The 20,543-nt window shown below is 36.4% G+C and overlaps 1 protein-coding gene across 1 annotated transcript in view; it reads right to left on the bottom strand.

Annotated features, from left to right (window-relative positions):
• Vps53 (vacuolar protein sorting 53) overlaps nt 1–20,543 on the bottom strand; it is a 121,485-nt gene that overhangs the window by 77,234 nt on the left and 23,708 nt on the right. The window contains exons 5-8 of the mRNA XM_081765753.1: nt 13,455–13,600; nt 12,269–12,484; nt 9,463–9,631; nt 5,614–5,828 (exon numbers count right to left, since the gene is read on the bottom strand). Coding sequence (XP_081621879.1) covers nt 5,614–5,828; nt 9,463–9,631; nt 12,269–12,484; nt 13,455–13,600 — 746 coding nt within the window. The remainder of the gene's footprint in view (nt 1–5,613; nt 5,829–9,462; nt 9,632–12,268; nt 12,485–13,454; nt 13,601–20,543) is intronic.

The following is a 20,543-nucleotide window of genomic DNA, read 5'->3' as shown; positions in this document are numbered from 1 at the left end:
ATGATTTGACTCCGGGCCAAAACGCAACGCGAGCAGACACCTGTGTTTCTTTGCTGTCTCGTCTGTGGAAGAAACCATTTCTGGACAAGGTGCTGAAATTTGATGAGAACTAGGCTCTGTACGAAGTTTCACGGCGCTGTCATAATTGGTTAGCATCCCACGAACCGGTTACAAAATAGCCGAAACCAGCACTGCATTAGGAGGTCCTCCTGTGTGTTTGATGGTCTGCTCGAGGCATCATGCATCGGGGACTGCTACCAACTGGTCAAAGCATCAATGCAGCTGTGTACTGTCACCAGTTGAGCCGTGTTCAAGACAAACTCAAAACTCCGGAGTCAGGACTTCTGAATCGCACTGGGGTTCCCCTGTTACAGGACAATGCTAAGCTCCACGTGGCTAGGATGAACCGGGATACCATTCTACGCCTTGGATGGGAAACACTGTTGCATCCGCCATACTCCCCGGACATTGCATCGTCCGATTATCACCTGTTCCAATCCTTGGACAATCACCTTAGAGGACGCCATTTCAAATCCCTAGTAGAGGTGCAAAATGCACTTGATACCGTCTTCGCTTCACAGCCACAAAGTTCTAACGCGATGAAATTCATGGCCTTCCTGAACGTTGGTAGAAGGTCGTCGATGCTGATGGGGACTATTTTTGATCTTCCAGGTACGTCTTAAGTGACATATCGGTGTTCGAAGATAGTGGCTGAAAAGGTGACAGAACTTTCTTGGTTACCTTTATAGTTAAATAGTGCAAAACTGAAAAGCTGAAAATAATACAAATGTTGTTCAACGAGGTACGATACTTTTGTTAGTACTGTTAGTCTATTATGATAATGAATTGCTACATACTAGAAGTAACTCAGAATCCGGTTACACTTTCTTAACATGAATTTTTTTATCGAACACAAAATGTTTTAATTCTCACTTTTTAAAATTTACTTTTAATTTATTCAGGAATTCCATGTGCCTAGGAAAGCCTTCTCCCTCAAATTATGAGTGCTTTGACTCGATAAGGTCGAAGTTGATGTTGTCAGTTAACCAGGTTGACACTGAACTTGGAATCTGACGATCCAAATTTGACAATGCACCCTTAGAATTTAAAAAGGTCACTACTCATTTACAAAGCATACGTTCTATTTTGTCCATATTGCCACATTGTACTCCCAGAGCTACCATCTATATTTCGCGCTTTGCCGTTGACAACTCCTTACAGTAATTCCAGTTGTTTCATTTTTTGTGGGATAGACAACTAGTAACCCATGAAAAAAAAAAAAAAATCGCTACTTTCATTATTCGAATCGAAGCTTCTCCAAAATTTCTGCACTCCGGTTTAATTTATTCCACCTGGCTGCTATACTATTCTTTGTGTGAGACAACTCTGTATTTTATGCTTTTATGCAGCTGATGTTGGGAAACGGTTCCAATGATTTAAATGCCTTTCAATTTCCAACCTGTCTGATTTTCAACCTATATCGTTCTGTTACGGCAACGAATAATATGAGTAAATCGAAAGAAGAAATAAGGTCACATGGTAAAAAATGTTCTCTTCATTAAACGTTTCACAAAACTTTATAGTACGCAAATATTTCACTACAAACTATTGTAAATGGATTATCTTAATCCAATATACATTTTCGATTCCGTGCCCTAGTTTGTAAATACTATAATGCTTAAAACGCTTCTTCTTCTTCTTCGTCTTCTTCTTCTTCTTCTTCTTCTTCATCATCATCATCATCATCATCATCAGCAGCAGCAGCAGCAGCAGCAGCAGCAGCATTGCCACTACTACTACATTATATTTATATTATTATTATTATTATTGTTGTTGTTGTTAATAATAATAATAATAATACAGACTGTCATGCGTGTTCACTTCTGATCAAATGTAAGCTGGCGGGGAACCCACCTTGCACAGATTTTGCAGAAGCGTAAGTGGTCGTGAATGATTTTCTCAACACTCTCGACGCTGATATTCACCTCGGCAGCAATATCCCGCACTGTTACTTGCCGGTTCTCAACAATCATTTGCTCAACACGTGCGATATTCACTGGTGTGACTGCAGTCGGGCGAATGTGTCAATGCGCTTTTGTTACCAGCTCCCGTCCTTCGCGAAACTGTTCACACCATTCGTACACTCTTGTCCGTGACATCGTTTGTTCACCACACTGTACTTGCAATCTTCTGAAAATCTCAGCTGGTTTAACTTCCTCTTTCACAAGAAATTTGATTACACACCGCTGCTCCACAGACACACTGCTTGTCGCCATGTTCGCTGCAACTGCTGCGCATGCGCCAAATACGTCATGCCGGGCGCTTGTTACTCAAGAAGAAATACATTACGTTATTCGCAAGTTTCATCATGATCCGGCTATTCATCGATTATTTACGTACGAAAATCCCGGTCAACCTTGAAAGACCCTTGTAATAATAATAATAATAATAATAATAATAATAATAATAATAATAATAATAATAATAATAATAATAATAATAATAATCAGTGAGTATTGTTTCACAGTGTGGAACTACGGCAGACTTACAAACTACGCGAATTCAATGAAAAAACTTAAAGTAGTACATATGTAAGTTCTGGTTGCAATAGAGGAACAAGATCAAACATATGGACGCTGAATCCATACCGAAAAGCTATTACAGTACTTGGAATCTCTTACTGTTTTTGCTATCTTATGGAGATTAATACTAAAATCGGAAGTGCTAAATTGATGTCTATCACATCTGGTTCCAGAGCGTTGAAATCGAAGATTCTCACCACCTTCGGTGACAATAGCTAGATAAAAGTCTAAACTAAACTCATTTTTGAAACGCTGCATCTATGTAATAATAATAATAATAATAATAATAATAATAATAATAATAATAATAATAATAATAATAATAATAATAATAATAATAATAATAATAATAATAATAAATCGTTATCTCGTATTGTTTTTGCTATCTGTTACTGCTTTTGTTATATGGCAGTAAACGTTGAAACTAAAAACTGTTAATTTCTACCACTTCTGCTTAGAATAGGAGAGTGACGGAGAAGATGAAACCTATTCTTGGAACGCTGAATTGATTGTAAAAAAAAAAAACACTTCTTGATATTTCTTACCAGTTTTGCAATGTGGAAATCAATATTGAAATAAGAAGTAACAGTTCACCGCATAAGTAATATATTTTTTTCAATAGCCGCTGCTCTGATGCTATCTGACGAGCGAATAGTAAAATAGATGGCATGTGTTGTAGCTGCGTCACGTCATTCTGCAGCAGTGTGTAAGAGGAGAAGGTCTACTCCACGTTTTGTAATGTATCTTGTGTGTGATCATGGCAGTGTCGGAGGATCACATCGGTATGTCATACTGTATGATATTCACCACGGACATTCAGCCAGCGCAGCGGCACGAAACATTAATGTTGTATATGGTCAGCGTGCTGTGCATGTGCGAAGATGCCCGATATGATTCCAGCAGTTTCGATCTGGGGACACCAGCCTCACGGACAAGCTACGATTAGGGAGACCTGCGTAGCTGAAGAACGATGCCTGCGACCAGCGGTGGCGGCAAATTCAATGCAAACTGTACAACGACTTGCATATCGCCCAATCGACCGTTCATCGTCATATGTAGGACCTTGGGTACGTGTCCAAACTCGGTAAACGGTATCCCGTGCATTACACCTTCCCACAAGCAACAGCGAGTGTACATCTAGTCTTTCCTTGCTCATCCGTCATACAAACGAGAGCTATTTCCGAACAGAATGGTGACAGGGGATGCAAAGCAGGTCCTCTATATAACATTAGACGAAAACGTCAATGGCTACTTAAAGAAGGCGCCGCAGGAACTGTGCCAAAACAGGATCTCCACTGCTGCAAAGTGGTGTTGAGTGTTTGGTGGGGTATCCGTGGCATAATTGAGTTTGAGCTCTTGCAACGTAACCAGACAATCAATGCAGATTCCAGTGTCAGCAGCTTGACTGCATTGTTGGAGAAACATCCTGCTGTTGCTCATCGCAAGGATGTGCTCATACACGGTGATAATATGCGCCCACACACAGTAAGTACGACCTGTAACTGGGAAATATCCCCCACCTGGTGTTTTCACCAGATTTTGCACCAACAGTTGTTTCTTTCGAAGCCTACAAAACCATCTCTCCGGGAAAACACTGAAAGTTAAGGAAGACGTGCGACACACAGTGACTCAGTTCTTTGCCTCTAAATCTGCTTAATCCTTTCAGCGAAGGATTAAATAATTGGTTGGCAGGTGGCAGAGTGTTGTGGAGTGCTATGGAAACTATTTTCCTAATTGACGGCAGTGTTCCAAGTAAGTTACCGTTTTTTCTTTAACGGTACAAAAATACGACACAAGTTATGAAATGATCCAGTACTACTAAATCTCATCCACTTCCGGTTTCCTTAGATTTTTTTAAATGGCGATGGTACATTTTCTTAAGACGCTGAATCAATTGCAAAAAACTATTTTCGCTAACTCTAACCATTTTTATTCTATACCGATAAACACTGAAACCGGAAACGGTTGAATTCTACCACTTCCAGTTTGGACAGAAGGTTACTGGTGCAGATGAAACTTATCTTTGGGATGCTGAATCGTTTGAAAAAAAAAAAAAAAAAAAAAAAACCTGCTTTTTAATTTCTTTTACCGTTTCTGCTCTACGAAAATCAATATTTGAACGAGAAGTACTAATAAATTTAAACTACTTCCGGTTTCGTTCGAGTGTTGTGAAATTTCTTGAAACGCTGAATCAGTTGCAAAAAAACCGCTTGTCGCTATTTGTTATCGTTTTTGTTCTAGGGCAACAAGCGTTGAAATTGGTAACTGATTTTTACCATTTCCAGTTTGAATATAGGGTTAACAGAGGCAATGGAACTTATTGTTGGGATGTTGAGTCAATTGAATGAAACCGCTTCTCGATGTCTATTACCAGTTTTGCTCTTATCCTGTCAACAGACGACGGACGGACGGACAGACGTAGCTGTTCTATAAGAATTCGGCGCTTTGCATAGCTGAGTTTGAAAATCTAATAATACAATGAAAAGCACGGCAAGTAGAATTTTGAAGCAGAGGCATTGGCATAAAATCAGTGCCTACTTTTTAAATTTAATTTTTATTTTTCTGTTTATTTCTTTCCTTTATACCTTCGAACGGCGATAGGAGAGAAGAAAGTATGATGATTGTGAAAAGGTTGAATTTGAGATTTTAACGGATTTACATGTTTTATGGCCCCTACATACCATAAAGCACCTAGTCAATCTGTTCGTTCATCCCATGTAAACATGCTCATTCGTCTAGAGGTCATACTGTTAAACATAACCACACCAAATTTTACGCTCAAGTTCTTCATAAGATTCTCTAGGGGGAGGGAGGAAGTTCTAATTTTGTTCCTACCCCCAAAAATGACGGTAGCTTACTGAAGGGTGAAAATAAGAAAATGAGATTTCCTCGAAAATGCTTGTAACGATTTTGTTTATATCTCATATATCAATATTTTATTAACAACCCTATACAAGGATGACATTTGGGACGGCAGAGAGTACAACTGCCCCCTCTCCCCACTTAGTTTGAGAAATACATAAAAACTTACCGATCCAAACTTTCAATGTAGATGTACAAGTAAGGCTCAAAACACCGGCTGATAATACCGTGAAAAGGCGAAATCTTTATTTTAACCCTGGAGTGTGTTGTAGTGACTTTGATTTCTTCTTTCTCTTTGTCCTCTTCATCTAAATCTTCCTCAAACGGATTGGTCGACTTCGCAGGAGATTCTTCGGGTTCTTCAAACGGGTTAGTTGATTGAGCCTAGGAATAAGAAATACATGAGGAATTCTACGATGGAAATACCATAATATACTTCGTGAAGATTCTGGTTCTTTGATATTGTAGGAAGTAAAAATGCTTTACAATGAAGGAATATTAACTGATGTGTACACGCGACTACCCATGTGTGAGAACATAATTACATAATTCTTGCATATGTGGTGTCTCTAATGCTAAATCTAAACCTGATCCTCGTAATTACCAGTTTGCCATATCCCTTTCTGAATCACAGGGGAAAGGAACTATTCACCGTACCTATCTAGATTAGTGGCACTATGATACACGTGATACACTATGAAACTAGTAACTGTTCACTGTTGTTATACTTCTTTCTTTCCAACAGGCAGCAGTGGGGAGTATAACGATCATTAAAAATCGGGCTAATTTCATCTTTGTCAAGACTGAGTGCTGAAGGATTGAGAATCCTAGTAGCAAAAATCAACAATTATCTGGTCTGAGAGAAAATGAACATAATATTGCTAGTGTACACCTAGCAGTTAAAGAAAAACTACGACTGAACGTAAAATTAAGGAGTGTTTAACTTAAACCCTGCTCTCAGTATTTACGACGTGAACTGTGTATTTACTTTGAATCATTTTTATCCTTTTCACTTTCCCACATGATTTTACGTTTTTAACCTTTTTTTTCTCAAACTCATCTTGGGATTTTTGCGGTGACTATGAAGCTTTTTATGTTACTTGCTATATTAGCTATTATCACCACTCACAATTTGTACTTCTTTGAGCTAATTTACCATATATATTGATAATGGGTCACTCAAGAAGTTTATTTACAATTCATTTGTTAAATATAAACCTCTTACGTTAGATGCTCCTAAAGTCAAGAAATAACAACAATTAGAAAAAGCTGAGATTTCATCTCTTACTGCTAGACATAGTTATAGATAAGATTATTCATGGTTAAATGGTTAGTGTTTCGATTTTATTTTCGAGCTAGTACGGTTCGAATCTCATGTTAAGCTGCAGATTCATGTCTCATATAACCTCTTTGCTCAGAAGACGCATTAAACAATATAACTGTGGACAGAAAAGAACGTAACGAAATCTACGTATACAGTGAAGAAACCAGATGTATGTAGAATACAAAGTCGAGCACCGGACTGTTGTAAGATATTTTAGCTGGAAATGCTTGGTGAGTATATGTATATATATATATATACTTGGTTCAAAATTATTAGTAAAGACAGCTCAATTTTTATTTCTTAAGTGAGTTTCCACCAATACACACGAGTATATACAAAGCTATAAAATTAATACGAAGGTGAATTTATGAAGAGAGAAATTTTAGTCGATTTCATTTCCGTATAAAAAGTGAATTTACTTAATAACGAATAAGTAACCTACTATTATTCTTCAGTTAATTTTCTTCCAATATTTCGAGTGCTATCCTCAGGTACAGCTCCTCAGGGTGTCCTTTTTAACAATTAGATCTTCACATTATTTATGTATCAACAATGAACACTTTCGTCCTCAGAAGGAGTGCCAAGGGTAGCACTTGAAATATCGGAAGAAAAATTAACTAAGGAACATCAATAGATGAGTCATTTGTTAACGTGTTTCATATGTTCGACAACTAATTAGAATTTATTATATTCTGCAAACATGGTAAAGTCCTAGCTGTTTTTCTAATAGCCGCAAATACTGCGAGGACGCACTAGCTATTGATCGCAGACTTTAAAAACATGTGTACAGGCAACAACAAAACTGAGTATCCACTTACATAAAATATTTGTCACAAACTTCAGATTGCGTAAATCAATTTGAGTAGTTTTGCTGAACTTGCAAAAAACTACATACTCCTTAAGAAAGAAATATGTATTCGAAAAATGATATTGTGTATATATACACACACAGTGTTTTAAAAAATGCATGTTTACAATGCTTGGAAGGTGATTCCCTATATCAAATGAAAGAAAAAGTTCTAATAAGCATTAGTCGAAAAACGTCTCTTTCAAAGTTATTAGCCGCCGAAAATCCGAAAAATCAGATTTTAAAACGTTGTAGATTGAAAACTATGAGACTATCGCAAGCGATTCAAGAAATTACACATGAAATAGTATGCGCTTAAAAAAAAAAAAAAAAAAAAAAAAAAAAAAATCCATGTTTCGGAAACCTCTGGTACCGGCGCAACGAATTATATAGAGAAAACTGGGACACGAGGATTACGAGAATATTCTTAACTAAACTTTAATGAAGATATTCAGATAGATGGTATTTGAAAATCTTTTCATTTCTTCATAGAATTGGTGGAATGGTAAAGTAGAAGGAAAACGAATAGCTGCTCTACGTGGATAGAACATAGGGCGCTACATATTAAAGATGAGAGCTTTTTCACTAGACCACCATTCGCCCTCATTACAATCCTCCAGTCAAGTGCTAATTAAAGGATATTGCTAATGGGTGATGATGAACAGTATTTTCGGTTAATCAATCACTCATCATTCAACAACCAACAATGTAGTCAATTTCCTGTCTATTATTTCTTCAACCTCACTAATGAGACAGCCTCTGAAGACTATGTATTCTACGCATTTCAAAAGAACGTGCTATGTTTTTACCGTGCTCTGTAAATACATTTTAAAATGTTCATTTTGCCACATTTTAAAATGTTCATATTTTATATTTCAAAACGGTGTTGGAACAACTACGCATAGTATGTTGTTACCTGAGGAGGGCCAACTATTATCAAGTTAAGGACCGGGGTTCAGTTTCCTTACAGTCCATCTGTTCGAATTTTGTATTATCCTTCATGTATCTCTCACACTACACTCATTTACGTTTGTTAAAAAATATTCACTCATTCTGAAGAGAACTCACCTGTTGAACTCCACGGTATCAGGTATTTTTGTAGTTTTCATTCTTGAACAGTAGCAAGATAATAAATAAGTCTTCTAAATAATAACTAAACCATTTGTGAATATTGAAATTTCACCTAACTTTACTACCAAAAACTTATCTTTGAAGATAAAATAAACTGTGTTTGGTTGCTAGTAATTTTCAATTAGTAACAGAGAAATTGGATGATTTTTAAACATCATCTATCTGAATATTGTCATTAAAGCTTAATTAGTACTTTTAAAAAATCTACTCGCACCTCAACTTCAACATAATTCGTTGCGCCGATACCAGTGGTTTCCGAAACATGGATATTTAGAACGAGCACATACTAGTTTCTATGTTATTCCTTGAATCGCTTGTGATAGGTTCCATAGTTTATAACCTAGGGCGTTTCAAAACCTTGTTTTTTCACATTTTCGGCAGCTTACAACTCTGAAAAGAGGCGTTTTCCGACCAATGATTATTAGATCTTTTTCCTTTTATTTGATATAAGGAATCATCTCCCAAGCTTGTACCGTATATTTTGCAATACCATCTATATATATTTATAAAGTCAAAGACGGATCCTCACTTGATGAAGAATGAACAGCACAGAGCCACACGATTCTTAAATTCTATCTGTTGGAAAATCGAAAATTCTATAAACATAGTTGTTTTATATTATGTCCTCATATTCCGACTGTCACGTAAATACAACTGGCTATTATATTTACACTTTCCGGTAATATATTGGCAAGTATAAAACAGAGAAAACTCACTTGTGACGGCCTCCTTTCAGGAGTAGATTTTTCAGCCTCTTCTAAGGTGACACCACTGAATCTTCTGGACAGAAGGCTCTCAAAATTGGTTGTTCGTTGAATAGCATATAACAGCAACTTTACGTCTATTTCGTTTTTTCGTTTTGACATTATTTTCGACAATTCATTCCTTTAAGAAAAAAGGAAGAGCCTGAAAATTTGACGTTAGCACATATCACAACAAATAATTAGCGTCCAGAATTAAATACTTGCTAAATAAAATTTACAATTTTTAAAGCGATAATAATAAAACTAGAACGGATTTTCTTTCACCAACCTACTGAGAAATACAGTAATTATTATTTAACAAACAGCTTAAACTTTAGGGAAAAAAACTTTCCGAATACAGCATTTGGGTGGATGGACAGGACTTTTTAAGTTGTTATCTTAAATTTTCTTTCACCATTATGAATATTCCTAGTCTTAGTTTCAGAACAAAATATGTAAATGATGATCAAAATGACCAATATAGTATTGATATGTCTAAATTTAGAGAAAAAATCAAAATATCACATGTTACATATACACATACATTGATTACATATATAATTAAACTATTTCAGTATATAATTAAATACGACTTTTTTTCAGATTTCCATACATATCACGATTTCGGTAAAGCAAATGTTGATCCGCTCTTGATTTTAAGGAGTAAAGAGAATGTTGCTTGCTTGAGTAGATATTAACGTCCCTTTTCAGCACCAAGGCTATGCGAAACGAGACATTACTCGAAAATGAAAATTAAGTTTTTACGTTCTATGTCTCACGATTACGCCCTTTAGGCTAAAGAAGATGGATGATTAATGAAAGTGTATGATTGTAAGGAAATATTGGTGGAATGAGAATGCGGAGGAAATGGGAGAAACCTTGAGAAAACCCATGGACATGGTGTTGTCCACCACAAACCCAAACGGTCTAAGATCAAACCAGTGGCTCCTCAGCAGAAGTGAGCGCTCTGCTACTGAGCTACCATGCACCCGAACCACTAGTCGGATTTATCCGTAGCAAGTTCTCCACCGTAAGTCGAACCCAAGACCACGCGCACAGAGAGTACACGCGTGGAGAGAACGACTAAAATATGTAATCCATCACAAGATACTGTAACTTGCTCTACCTACATATAAAATACTACCTTCAAAGTGTTAAACCATGCATTCTAGACATGGAAAGAAGTAATGTTGTGTAATTTTGCATAAGAGTATGAATACAGTACTTTCAACTCTTAAATGAGTGCTGCAATATTTCTGAACGTCTCTATACAGTCCATGTTGCAGAACGGTGCTTTTCTTTGTCCATAATTTAGATGCCCTGGTTAGTATTCCACACCGCATGTCATCAAGATTTACTCAAAATATATGTTATTCACAATGTTCTCTCGATCATTTTATTCAAAATTTTGAGTATTTGCCAAATAAAAATCGAATTGTTTTAGCATGCTAAGCACTTTCCTTAATAATGGAAAGACAGAGACTCAGTATATCACTTCTAAGTTACAAGACTTTATATGGCATCCCCAACTTCATTTCTAGAACATTCCTCAACTCCTTTCGCAGTTTCCGAAAGACAATTGTAACAAAGACATTAACTTTTCTTTTATAATGGATGAAATTGATCAAAATATGTAGTTCAAGAAACAGATTAATTTCCTAAGGAATATGTATGAGGAAGATGATAATTAGACACTGAAACATTGCATCACATTGCCGTTATCATTTGGGTCCTTATGTAGGTACAATATTACGTTTCAATTATCAATATGCATCGTATTAAGTCATTTATAATATACGGCGGGTCAAGGTAAACAGAACCAGGCATGAGATGAGAAATTGATAGTGTACTCGAGGTAACAACACGCAATAATATTTCGTTTTCCACGTAGCGAGCTGTGAACGAAGCACATTGATTTCAAACGGAGAGAAGAGAAAGAAGATAAACGGAGTGAACAATTGAAGTAAAGCCAACCACCAATGTACACATGAAAATGCCGCTGACAAAGAAGACTAGGGTATTTATCGTAAAGGAACGTTACTCACAGGACAAATCGCTTACAGGAGTGCAAGAAAAATTATGTGCCCGCCAAGTCATCCATCACCAATTCATAAAAAAGGTTTGAACGAAGAGGATACATGTTAATAAGGAACATGAATACCCGCGTTGGAAAAGGACCGAGGCACAGAAGGAACATACTCCCTAGCGTTAGTTGCAGAGCCCCACAAAATCCACAAGGCGTTTGTCGTACCAGATGGGAGTGTCGTGAACACACTGGCGTATCCTGGGGGATCTTCACCTAAAGACATACAAGGTCATGGCTTTACAGGAGTTGAAGCACGGAAATCATATTACACGTTCACAGTATTAACGTAGCAAATCGAAAATGGCTTTCTCGATCCGAATCTCTACTTTCCAACAGACAAGGTGTGGTTCTATCTTAATGGCCACACTAACTTGGAAAATATGTGGTACTGTTCTGTTGAAAACCCACGACAAACATTAGCGCTAGATGATGATGGATGATGTAAAGATTGGAGTGAAGTTCGCTATGACGTGGAAGAGAATCACTGGATTCATTTTCTTAGGAAACACAGAAAAGTCAGTGCCTTGCGTTACAGTTCATGTAGAAAAGGAGGAGAGCATGTAAGTACGTCTTTTGTCTTTGATTTACTCGTATAATATCGCATTGCAATTCACATGTTCATCACTTGGTTTGGGTTCGGTTTATCCTGGCCCACCTTGTATTATAATTTTTATGCTTAAGAAGTGCATTTACCTAGTGATTTCACAAAATTCGACCGTTATCCTCTCCGAGACTTCCCAATCTGGAGGGAACATGGGGCCAAACTTGTCTTCAAATTCAATGAGATGCTTCTTCAGCCACGCATAACGACGATCTACTTTGTCCAGCCAAGCGGTGTCCTGATTCTCTTGAAACAGATGACGGTACTCCTGAAGTTGCAAACCTATGAACCATTTCAGTAAATCCTTCCTGTAAAAGGAACAAGGAATTTAAATAAGTTGTAAATAGCAAAAGATAATCTAACTAAAAGGTAATTTAATAAAATATAAAATTCTAATATGGATGTTCAGTAGGCTACTATCAAAACAAAAACATTCAATATTGTTAACGCATCTTAGAAAGATTAAGTTTTTCTTCGTTGCACGGACTGAGGCCCAAAAATAATAAAATCAATCTCACCTGCAAAACATTTCACTTAATTTACCTTTATGTTTTATTAACTTCTTCTTTTCCATATATATATATATATATATATATATATATATATATATATATATATATATATATATATATATATATATTGTATTTTAATTTATAATCGAATTTGATTACAAGAACGGCTGTTCACAATGGATATGAAAGATCTCAAAACCCTCTTAAATATGTCGATTTCAAATCACTTTGGAATTTTTCATCATATACAAGATTAAATTACTGGAAAGGTATTACTGCATATTACCTAAGTTCCACCTGAAACAGCCACGGCTACAGTATGTCTTCTATGTACTTGGTCAAGTGACTTACTCGCTTTATATTTTTTTACCGTGATTACTTCGCAATATTAATGCATGATCATCTTCACAATGATCCCCTTGACAAACGAGTTCCGAATGGACAAACCTTGAAGAATCAAAGCAAATCTTAAACACTGATTTTCCTTTGTTACATCCTGTCAGATTTCTTCAATTTCGGTGAAGACAGTGACTTCCATGTTAAAGAAACATGCTTACATTAAACATCAAACAACTCTTGGAAATAACAGCCGTATTTAAGTATTGAAATTATCCAGTGACGTTTTCTTTTATTCAATGCAATTGAATATTTATTTTATCTGCATAACCAGTTTACGCAATAGTTAGACTAGATCAATCTAACAAGACTGATATCACTCACCATCATACGTTATGTAATATGTTACAAAGGCACAATGAAGACTTACTTCACTTTGGGATCCAAAATTGAAACCACCAAACAAGCTTCGGCTAACTGTTTGTTTGGTGTAAAATGTTTAGCATTTGGTCCTAAGAAGGCTTCGTGGAAATCAGCTGTGATCTGCTGTGCCAACTCCACGTGAATTTGACGAACCTTCAAAGATACAAGAAGAACGTTATAAATGAGTCTAAAACGAAAACGTTTGTAACATATATACAAGTTTATTTATATTTAAACTATAACGATTAAAATGCATTGTAAAAATTGATTCTTATTCTCTCTCTCATTTGTCGTGTATTAACTAAACCTTCAAATTATTAACTTGTGCTAATAACATCCGAATGATATCACGTTTCAACAAAGTAATTATTTGAATATTTGTTTCAACATCTTGAGTAAGCAATTAGTTACTGCAATACTAAAATCATTACTCTTATATCACTGCTAGTAGACATGCATTGTTGGTATACAAATTGGAACATCAAAGTACCTATAATGGTAGATTGTAGGCGACAATGGTAGATTGTAGTGATCCCAACATGCACCCGTGAGACATCCCAAACATGTTATGTAGAGTGTTCAAAAACATATAAAACTCATCTATGTGTAGCCACTTTGAAAAGCCACACAACCAGCAGTTCGGAAAGGTAGCCAGTCGAAAAGAGGAACCACTCTAGTACTAAGGAGCTAGATATCTAATCCTAAATGTCTGTTCTGTGAGCCGATGATGAGATTCAACCCTGACACCAGTTGCTCGTAGACACCCTCGGATGTTGTCCTTTTGCAGTATGTCGTCTCAAAAGGACATTATTTTTTCGATTATTACGTCACGAAGAAATCATTCATTTCATTGAACGCTTAATAATCAGTATCCAAAGAATCATGTGATTTGAAATTTACAGTGAATGAGCTTATGACGCAGCACTTGCTACTTTTCCTCCCGTACACTTAGCTTGCAACTAAGTGCACTTGCTTTCTTCATTTCATTTTTCCGTTCTAGTCAGCTGTATCTCAATCAAAACACGACTCATTCATTCGTTACACTCCGAGAAACCATTTACGTTACCGGGTTATTCGTCACTACCAGGTAGGATTGCCCCAAACTGAGGTGTATAGCCCTAGCAAGATCCAAAGAGAAGGAAGCCAGATCTGCCATTTAGCGTGACAAGCAGGATTAGAGAGCTCTGATCGAGTGCCACGGAGTCACCGAGTTTGAGGCCCGAAGTCAGTCTCGCCTGAGCCATCAGGTTCCGTTGACCCAGGGCTGCTACATGTGGATACCACGGTCCGATTGAAATGACCATTCGTGTGTGGTAATTATACGACTTCACATCATCGACAGTTTTACTAAAAAATCTTTCAAACTTAAATTGAGATCTATTTCGTTTAGTTCGGTCAGACAATACGCGTCAGATCAGCTCTTCAGTCAGAAGGTGTTTGTGTGAAGTGACGGAGTTCTGAATTTAGCAACTGGAGATTATTTTAGTGAGTCAGTCTGAATATGATATAGTTGCAAGTTCTTTAGAACATTTTTTTTATCTCCTGTATCTTATGTAGCTTTTCTCAGTCTTATTATATTTCTTGTTTCATTTATGATGTCGCCTTTCTCCATCTACAGCTTTTCCACAATATCTGAGCTTATTTCTGTTTAGATGCTGGTATCTATAAGTTTACAGATGGTTATTTCAAGTTTACGCTTGCGGTAGGCATATTCCCATATTATCATGGTAAACTGTGGTATTATTCCATGAACCTATGTTTTATTTTGTCTACATAAATTTTATTGGTTTCTCGTATACCGAAAACTTTGGTATTTTTTTTAAAGCATCGTGTACTGAATAGGTGGTATACAACACCACTCCTTTCTCCCAAATGCCTGTAATGTTACATAGAGTATGGTAAACCACGTTTGCTCTACATCTTGGAGTAACTGAATAACGGTCGTAGCCGCAGGTGCGTTTCACAGGTGCTCGGTACAGCTTCGGTTCGGAGACCCAACATACCAGGGTAGAAAAGTGATATTAAGTACGCTGCATTGTCTTGGCGCGTTATTCTGTTGGAAAGACGGGAGTTCCGCAGAATCTTTAAGTAAGGACGAAGAAAGTGGTTGACGACGTTAAAAATTTTCTGCGCACTGCTTTTCATTGCAGATAAGCTGCTAGACAATCAAAACAAACTTGCCTTTTCTGTACCTCTCTGTCATTGCAGAAGGAGAAAAGATGTTGCTAACTTTGACAAGGAGAGAAAGTTTTCTAAAATAAAAAAATGTGCAAAATCCAAATTTTCACTCCAATTCGCTTGCAGCAGATGTTGAGAAGGAACTGATGTTCTTTTTAGCCAGTATGAAACTTCGCTACTAACAATTACATTTTTAAATTTTGTCTTTAAAAGAAGTCTTAGTCGTATGCTTGAAATTGAATTTTTCATTTATCATAAAGTTAATTTCTATGATTCTTTCATGTACGGGTCGGAAGAGATTGAAAATCAAATCAATCCAGTCGAAGTTCTGCATTTTTTTTCTTTCTTTCTTTTTACCCTTTTAATATAAGAGCATTTATTTATAAGAGGATTGGACGAGACATGTGTTGTTTTACATATCATTTCAAGTTCTTCACTATCATGTTGACGCTCTAATACTTTTCCCCAGCAGATTGTATTTGCTCTTGGGTTGCATATTAATATAAAATTATTGTATGAATACAATAATTACCCATTCAATTTCCAACTCCTCAAAGCTTGCAATTCCAACATTAGTAAAGAAGTATAAATAATAATAATAATAATAATAATAATAATAATAATAATAATAATAATAATAATAATAATAATAATAATAATAATAATAATGACTACAATTTTCTTTTGTTGTTATGACTGCTGTTTCACTATTAAATCTATTGTTTTAGTTCGACGATTTGACAAGACCATTGTAAACCTAACATTGGAAAAATGGTGAGTCAAAATACTTTCGTTGCCCTTATAAGCATATATAGCAATATCTACAGAACTAAATATCTAAATGTTCTTAAAATACACACACTGAAAAGACACGTGCAAGATCAGGAAAAGTTGAAAGAACTGAACGAAAAACAGTCAAAATATTTTGCATTCGAAGAATGAAATAAGTCATTTTGACTTGTGTTGTCTTTCTTGTGCTCGAACCACATAAACCTCCACCAGGAATGAAAGCTAGTCACGTTTAAAAGCTAGTCACATTTAACAGTTTTCCAGGAAAATTTATTAACCGTACACACTTATTAGACTTTCAAACTATGCTATGCATAAATGTCGAAAGTCTTATAGAATGGTTACCTCTGTCTGTCTGTTAACAGGTATCAGAGAAAAACGGCAAGAGATATAGACAAGCGGTTCCTTGGAATCGATTCGGAATCCCAAGAACAAGTTCTGTCTTACCTCTTAACTTTGTATTCAAACCAAGAAGTGGTAGAAATTCACCATTTCTGGTTTCAATCTTGATCATTATAAACAAAAACGGTAAAAGATATCGACAAATATTTTATTTTGGAAACGATTCAGCGTCTCTAGAAATATACCATCTTCATCCGCATCTCTCTACTAAAATGTCCTAGAAATTTACTACTACTTCCTTTTCAATAAGACGCCCATCGGTCAGAAACGGAAAGAGAACAAGAAGTGGTTTCTTCGAATAGCTTCAGAATCTCAACAACAGAATCTGTGTATTCTGTTAGTCCGCTAGTCGAACTTAAAGTGATACAAATTAGTCATTTCCGATTTGAACACTGATCGCCATGGAGCAAAAATGATGGGCGATAGCGAGAAGCGGTCTTTTGGAGTTGTTTGACCATCCCAATAATAAGTTATATTTCCTATATAGTGAGAAGCGGTGTTTTGGAAGCGTTTGAAGAAAAGATATCTCCACCAGTATCCTTTTACTAAAACTGGAAATGATAGTTACTACTACTCGCGGTTTCAATACTGTTCTTCATGTAGTAAAAATGGTAACAGATAGCAACAAATGGTTTTAGAAATCGATTCAACATCACAAGAATAGGTTCTACTTCCAGTTTCAACGTTGATAGTCACAGAAGAAAAACGGTAAAAGATAACAAGCCGTCTTCTGGAATCAACTCAGATACCACCTTCATTTGCATCTCCTTCTACTGAAACGGGAAGTAGTAAGAATTTACTGCTACATTCGATTTTATTATGGATTTTCATAGAGCAAAAACGATAAGAGATACTGGGAAGTAGTTCTTTGCAATCGATTACGCTTCCGAAAAATATATTTCATCTACAACTGTATTTATCTAGTGCTACCAGAAGTTATTGTTGAGATTTGTAAGACTAATTGGTAATGGAGCCGGAACTATGGATAGCCCACTTAAATAACAATAATAGTCGGTAAGTGAAATAATAACAATATGGATACAATAACATGTGATCCTTAGGTTTGAATTTTTGTGTACAGGAGTTACGTGAACGACTTCAAGAGAAGAAAATATAGTTTTATCGAAGGCATCTATTGAAAATGTGAGGAAGCGTAATGGACGCCGTGAAGTACAGAGCGAGAATGGTTAAGTAGCGTAAAAACTGAAGCCTTATTAGCGAGAGAGAGAGAGAGAGAGAGAGAGAGAGAGAGAGAAGCAGAAGAGGTTAGTTTTTCAAGAGAAATTCAACAGCTTCAGAGAGAGAATAAACGGACCAATTAGCTGGATTTAGTGGGAAGTGAATGTTGCAAGTATGTTACAAGAAATCACTGAAAAGATCAGCTCTTCTATTATCTTCGCATATAAATTCGAATTATTTATTACAGAGCTTTAGTCGAACTTTGAAGCTGAAATTGGTGAAGCTGATGTTTAAGATGGTTAACAGTTTTCATTAGAGATTGCTTTAACTCATTCAAAGGCGTTTATATTTTATTAGTCTTTCTGAGTATCATTATAAGTAGAAAAGTTCTTAAAAATATGCCATTTGAATATGTACGCCACAGTTTCGAGATTTTTTTTTCAGTGTAATTCGTGCTTTATTGCTAAACCATTCAAGATATTTGTCATTTGTCAGCTTCCTTGTTAAGATAAAGTTCCTTGTGAACTCCCTAGTTGCTATATGGTTAGCGTACGCGCTTAAGTACGGGATAAGCGGGTTCAATTCCTGGTGGAGCTCAGTGGTTTGGATTCCAAGTTAAGCTGTAGGTCCACTTCTTACACAACCTCACTGCTGAAAGGGAAACTAAACTTGAAAATCGACCAGCCAAGGTTTTTGGAGCTGAGTAAAAAGTTCAGTGAAACAGTGTACAGGGCTCATAGTGGTCTGGTCTCTTGTAAATAGTTGGAAAAGCGACCAAAAGCACACGAAAAAGTGACTACAAAGTGACCAAAGGACATGAAAAAGTGACCAAAATCTCATCATGCCCCATTTTTCCATTGTCAATTACTCCATCACCTCTCTCTTTGTTGCTTTGTTTCATCTTTTATTCTTTAGTTCTTCTTTTTGAGCTTCCTCCTTTCTTAGGTTTTCTAAGTATGCTTTGGAGTTACGGTAAGCAGACTTAGCAAATGTAAGAAGCTTCTGAGTAAGTGAAACCGGTTCTGGCTTATTTCCGAATTTCTTCATCCCAGACATTATATTTAACTTAGCATTGAGAGTTCTTAAAGCCATGAAATATTCAAATTTATCACCTACTCTTAAGAACATACAAGAAGCATATCACAAGACGAACATGATGAACCACACAAACACACACACACACAACGTTGAGCAGAGCGGAAACTATTACGAGAAAAACTAAAAGACTATTATGATAGAAGAAAGAATAGACACAGAAGGGTTCTCAACCCCACCTTGAGAGCTTATGCATCCACCAACCATCTCTGTGCTTTAGAAAGAGTAAAAGCTGAAGTGAGAATAAAGCTGACAGTTTCACATATGGCAACAAGTACTGAAACTTTCAGAAGAGTAATGAGTAACAAGTTTCTGCCTTTTTCCATTTATTTTTATAATATTTTTCTTAGAAAACTGCCAACACAACATAAATTACACGAAAAAGTCATTTTACCTCCCAAAAAAGTAACTTGTAGCAACAAATTTGAAAAAAAGTAACTTTTAGTGACCAACTTGAAAAAAACGTAACTTTTAGTTAAAAAAAAGTGACTCGCTATGAGCCCTGAGTGCACTGATTCGTTTATTGTTTCTTCTTTTAAATATGTCCAAGACATTAGCTATACGCGACACAAGTCGCCCAAGTTGCCTAGTTGTGGCCCATCTTGGAATGGATTGCTGAATTTGACAGTGACAGGAAAAAAATGAAATAAAATCTTTGAGTTTTACGTCCCACGGTTATGCCGGTTAGGCTAAAGGAGACGGTGGTGATGAGTAATGAATGAAATGGTGGAACGAAGAAGTGGGAGGAAACGGAAGAACCCCGAGAAAACCCATGCACATGGTGTTTGTCCACCACAAAGTTCACTTGGCGGGGACTGGGTTCGAACCCGGGACCCCAAGCACCAGAGGTGAACGCTCTACACTGAGCCACCGCGACCCCGACAGTGACAGGATGTTGATTGGGAAATCTATACAGAGAGATTCATGGTCTGATGGGAGTAACTTTCTGCAGGAAACAAAGAACATTTTCTGGACGAAATATCGAAATAAGATAGTCTCCACGAGTATTGTGAACATTATATTGCCTTACATTTAAAACATGAATAAAATAATCCAAAGAATCTGTCTCTGCCATTTGGTCATTATTCTATACTACGCAAGTATCAACTAATTTGATTGACAAATTAAAGCCACCGGGAAGAATCATCTTGTCGCCTTGTAACAGATGATATAACAGTGATAAAAGCGGGTAATGCTTCAGAAATCAGAGTTTCGAATCTGCGTAATCTAGTAAGTATATTTTTACAGTTTGTCACACATACTCAAATAATTCACAGGTACAAGTAAGATTATCTTACTATGCTACCTATCTATCTATCTTCTACACAGAACAATATCCTGTCACTGTACGTCTATAAATGGACAAATATTGGGATAAGTGGTTCACTGGCATTAACTGAATCAGAATCAAATAGTTCAACAACATAAACAGAATTCCTTAATACGAATATCG

This window comes from Thermobia domestica, chromosome 7 (genome assembly GCF_964235325.1).
Source record: "Thermobia domestica chromosome 7, izTheDome1.hap1.1, whole genome shotgun sequence".
NCBI classification, from domain to species: Eukaryota; Metazoa; Arthropoda; class Insecta; order Zygentoma; family Lepismatidae; genus Thermobia; species Thermobia domestica.
The sequence above is the reverse complement of the archived record's forward strand: the minus strand, read 5'-3'. Positions and strand labels throughout refer to the sequence as shown.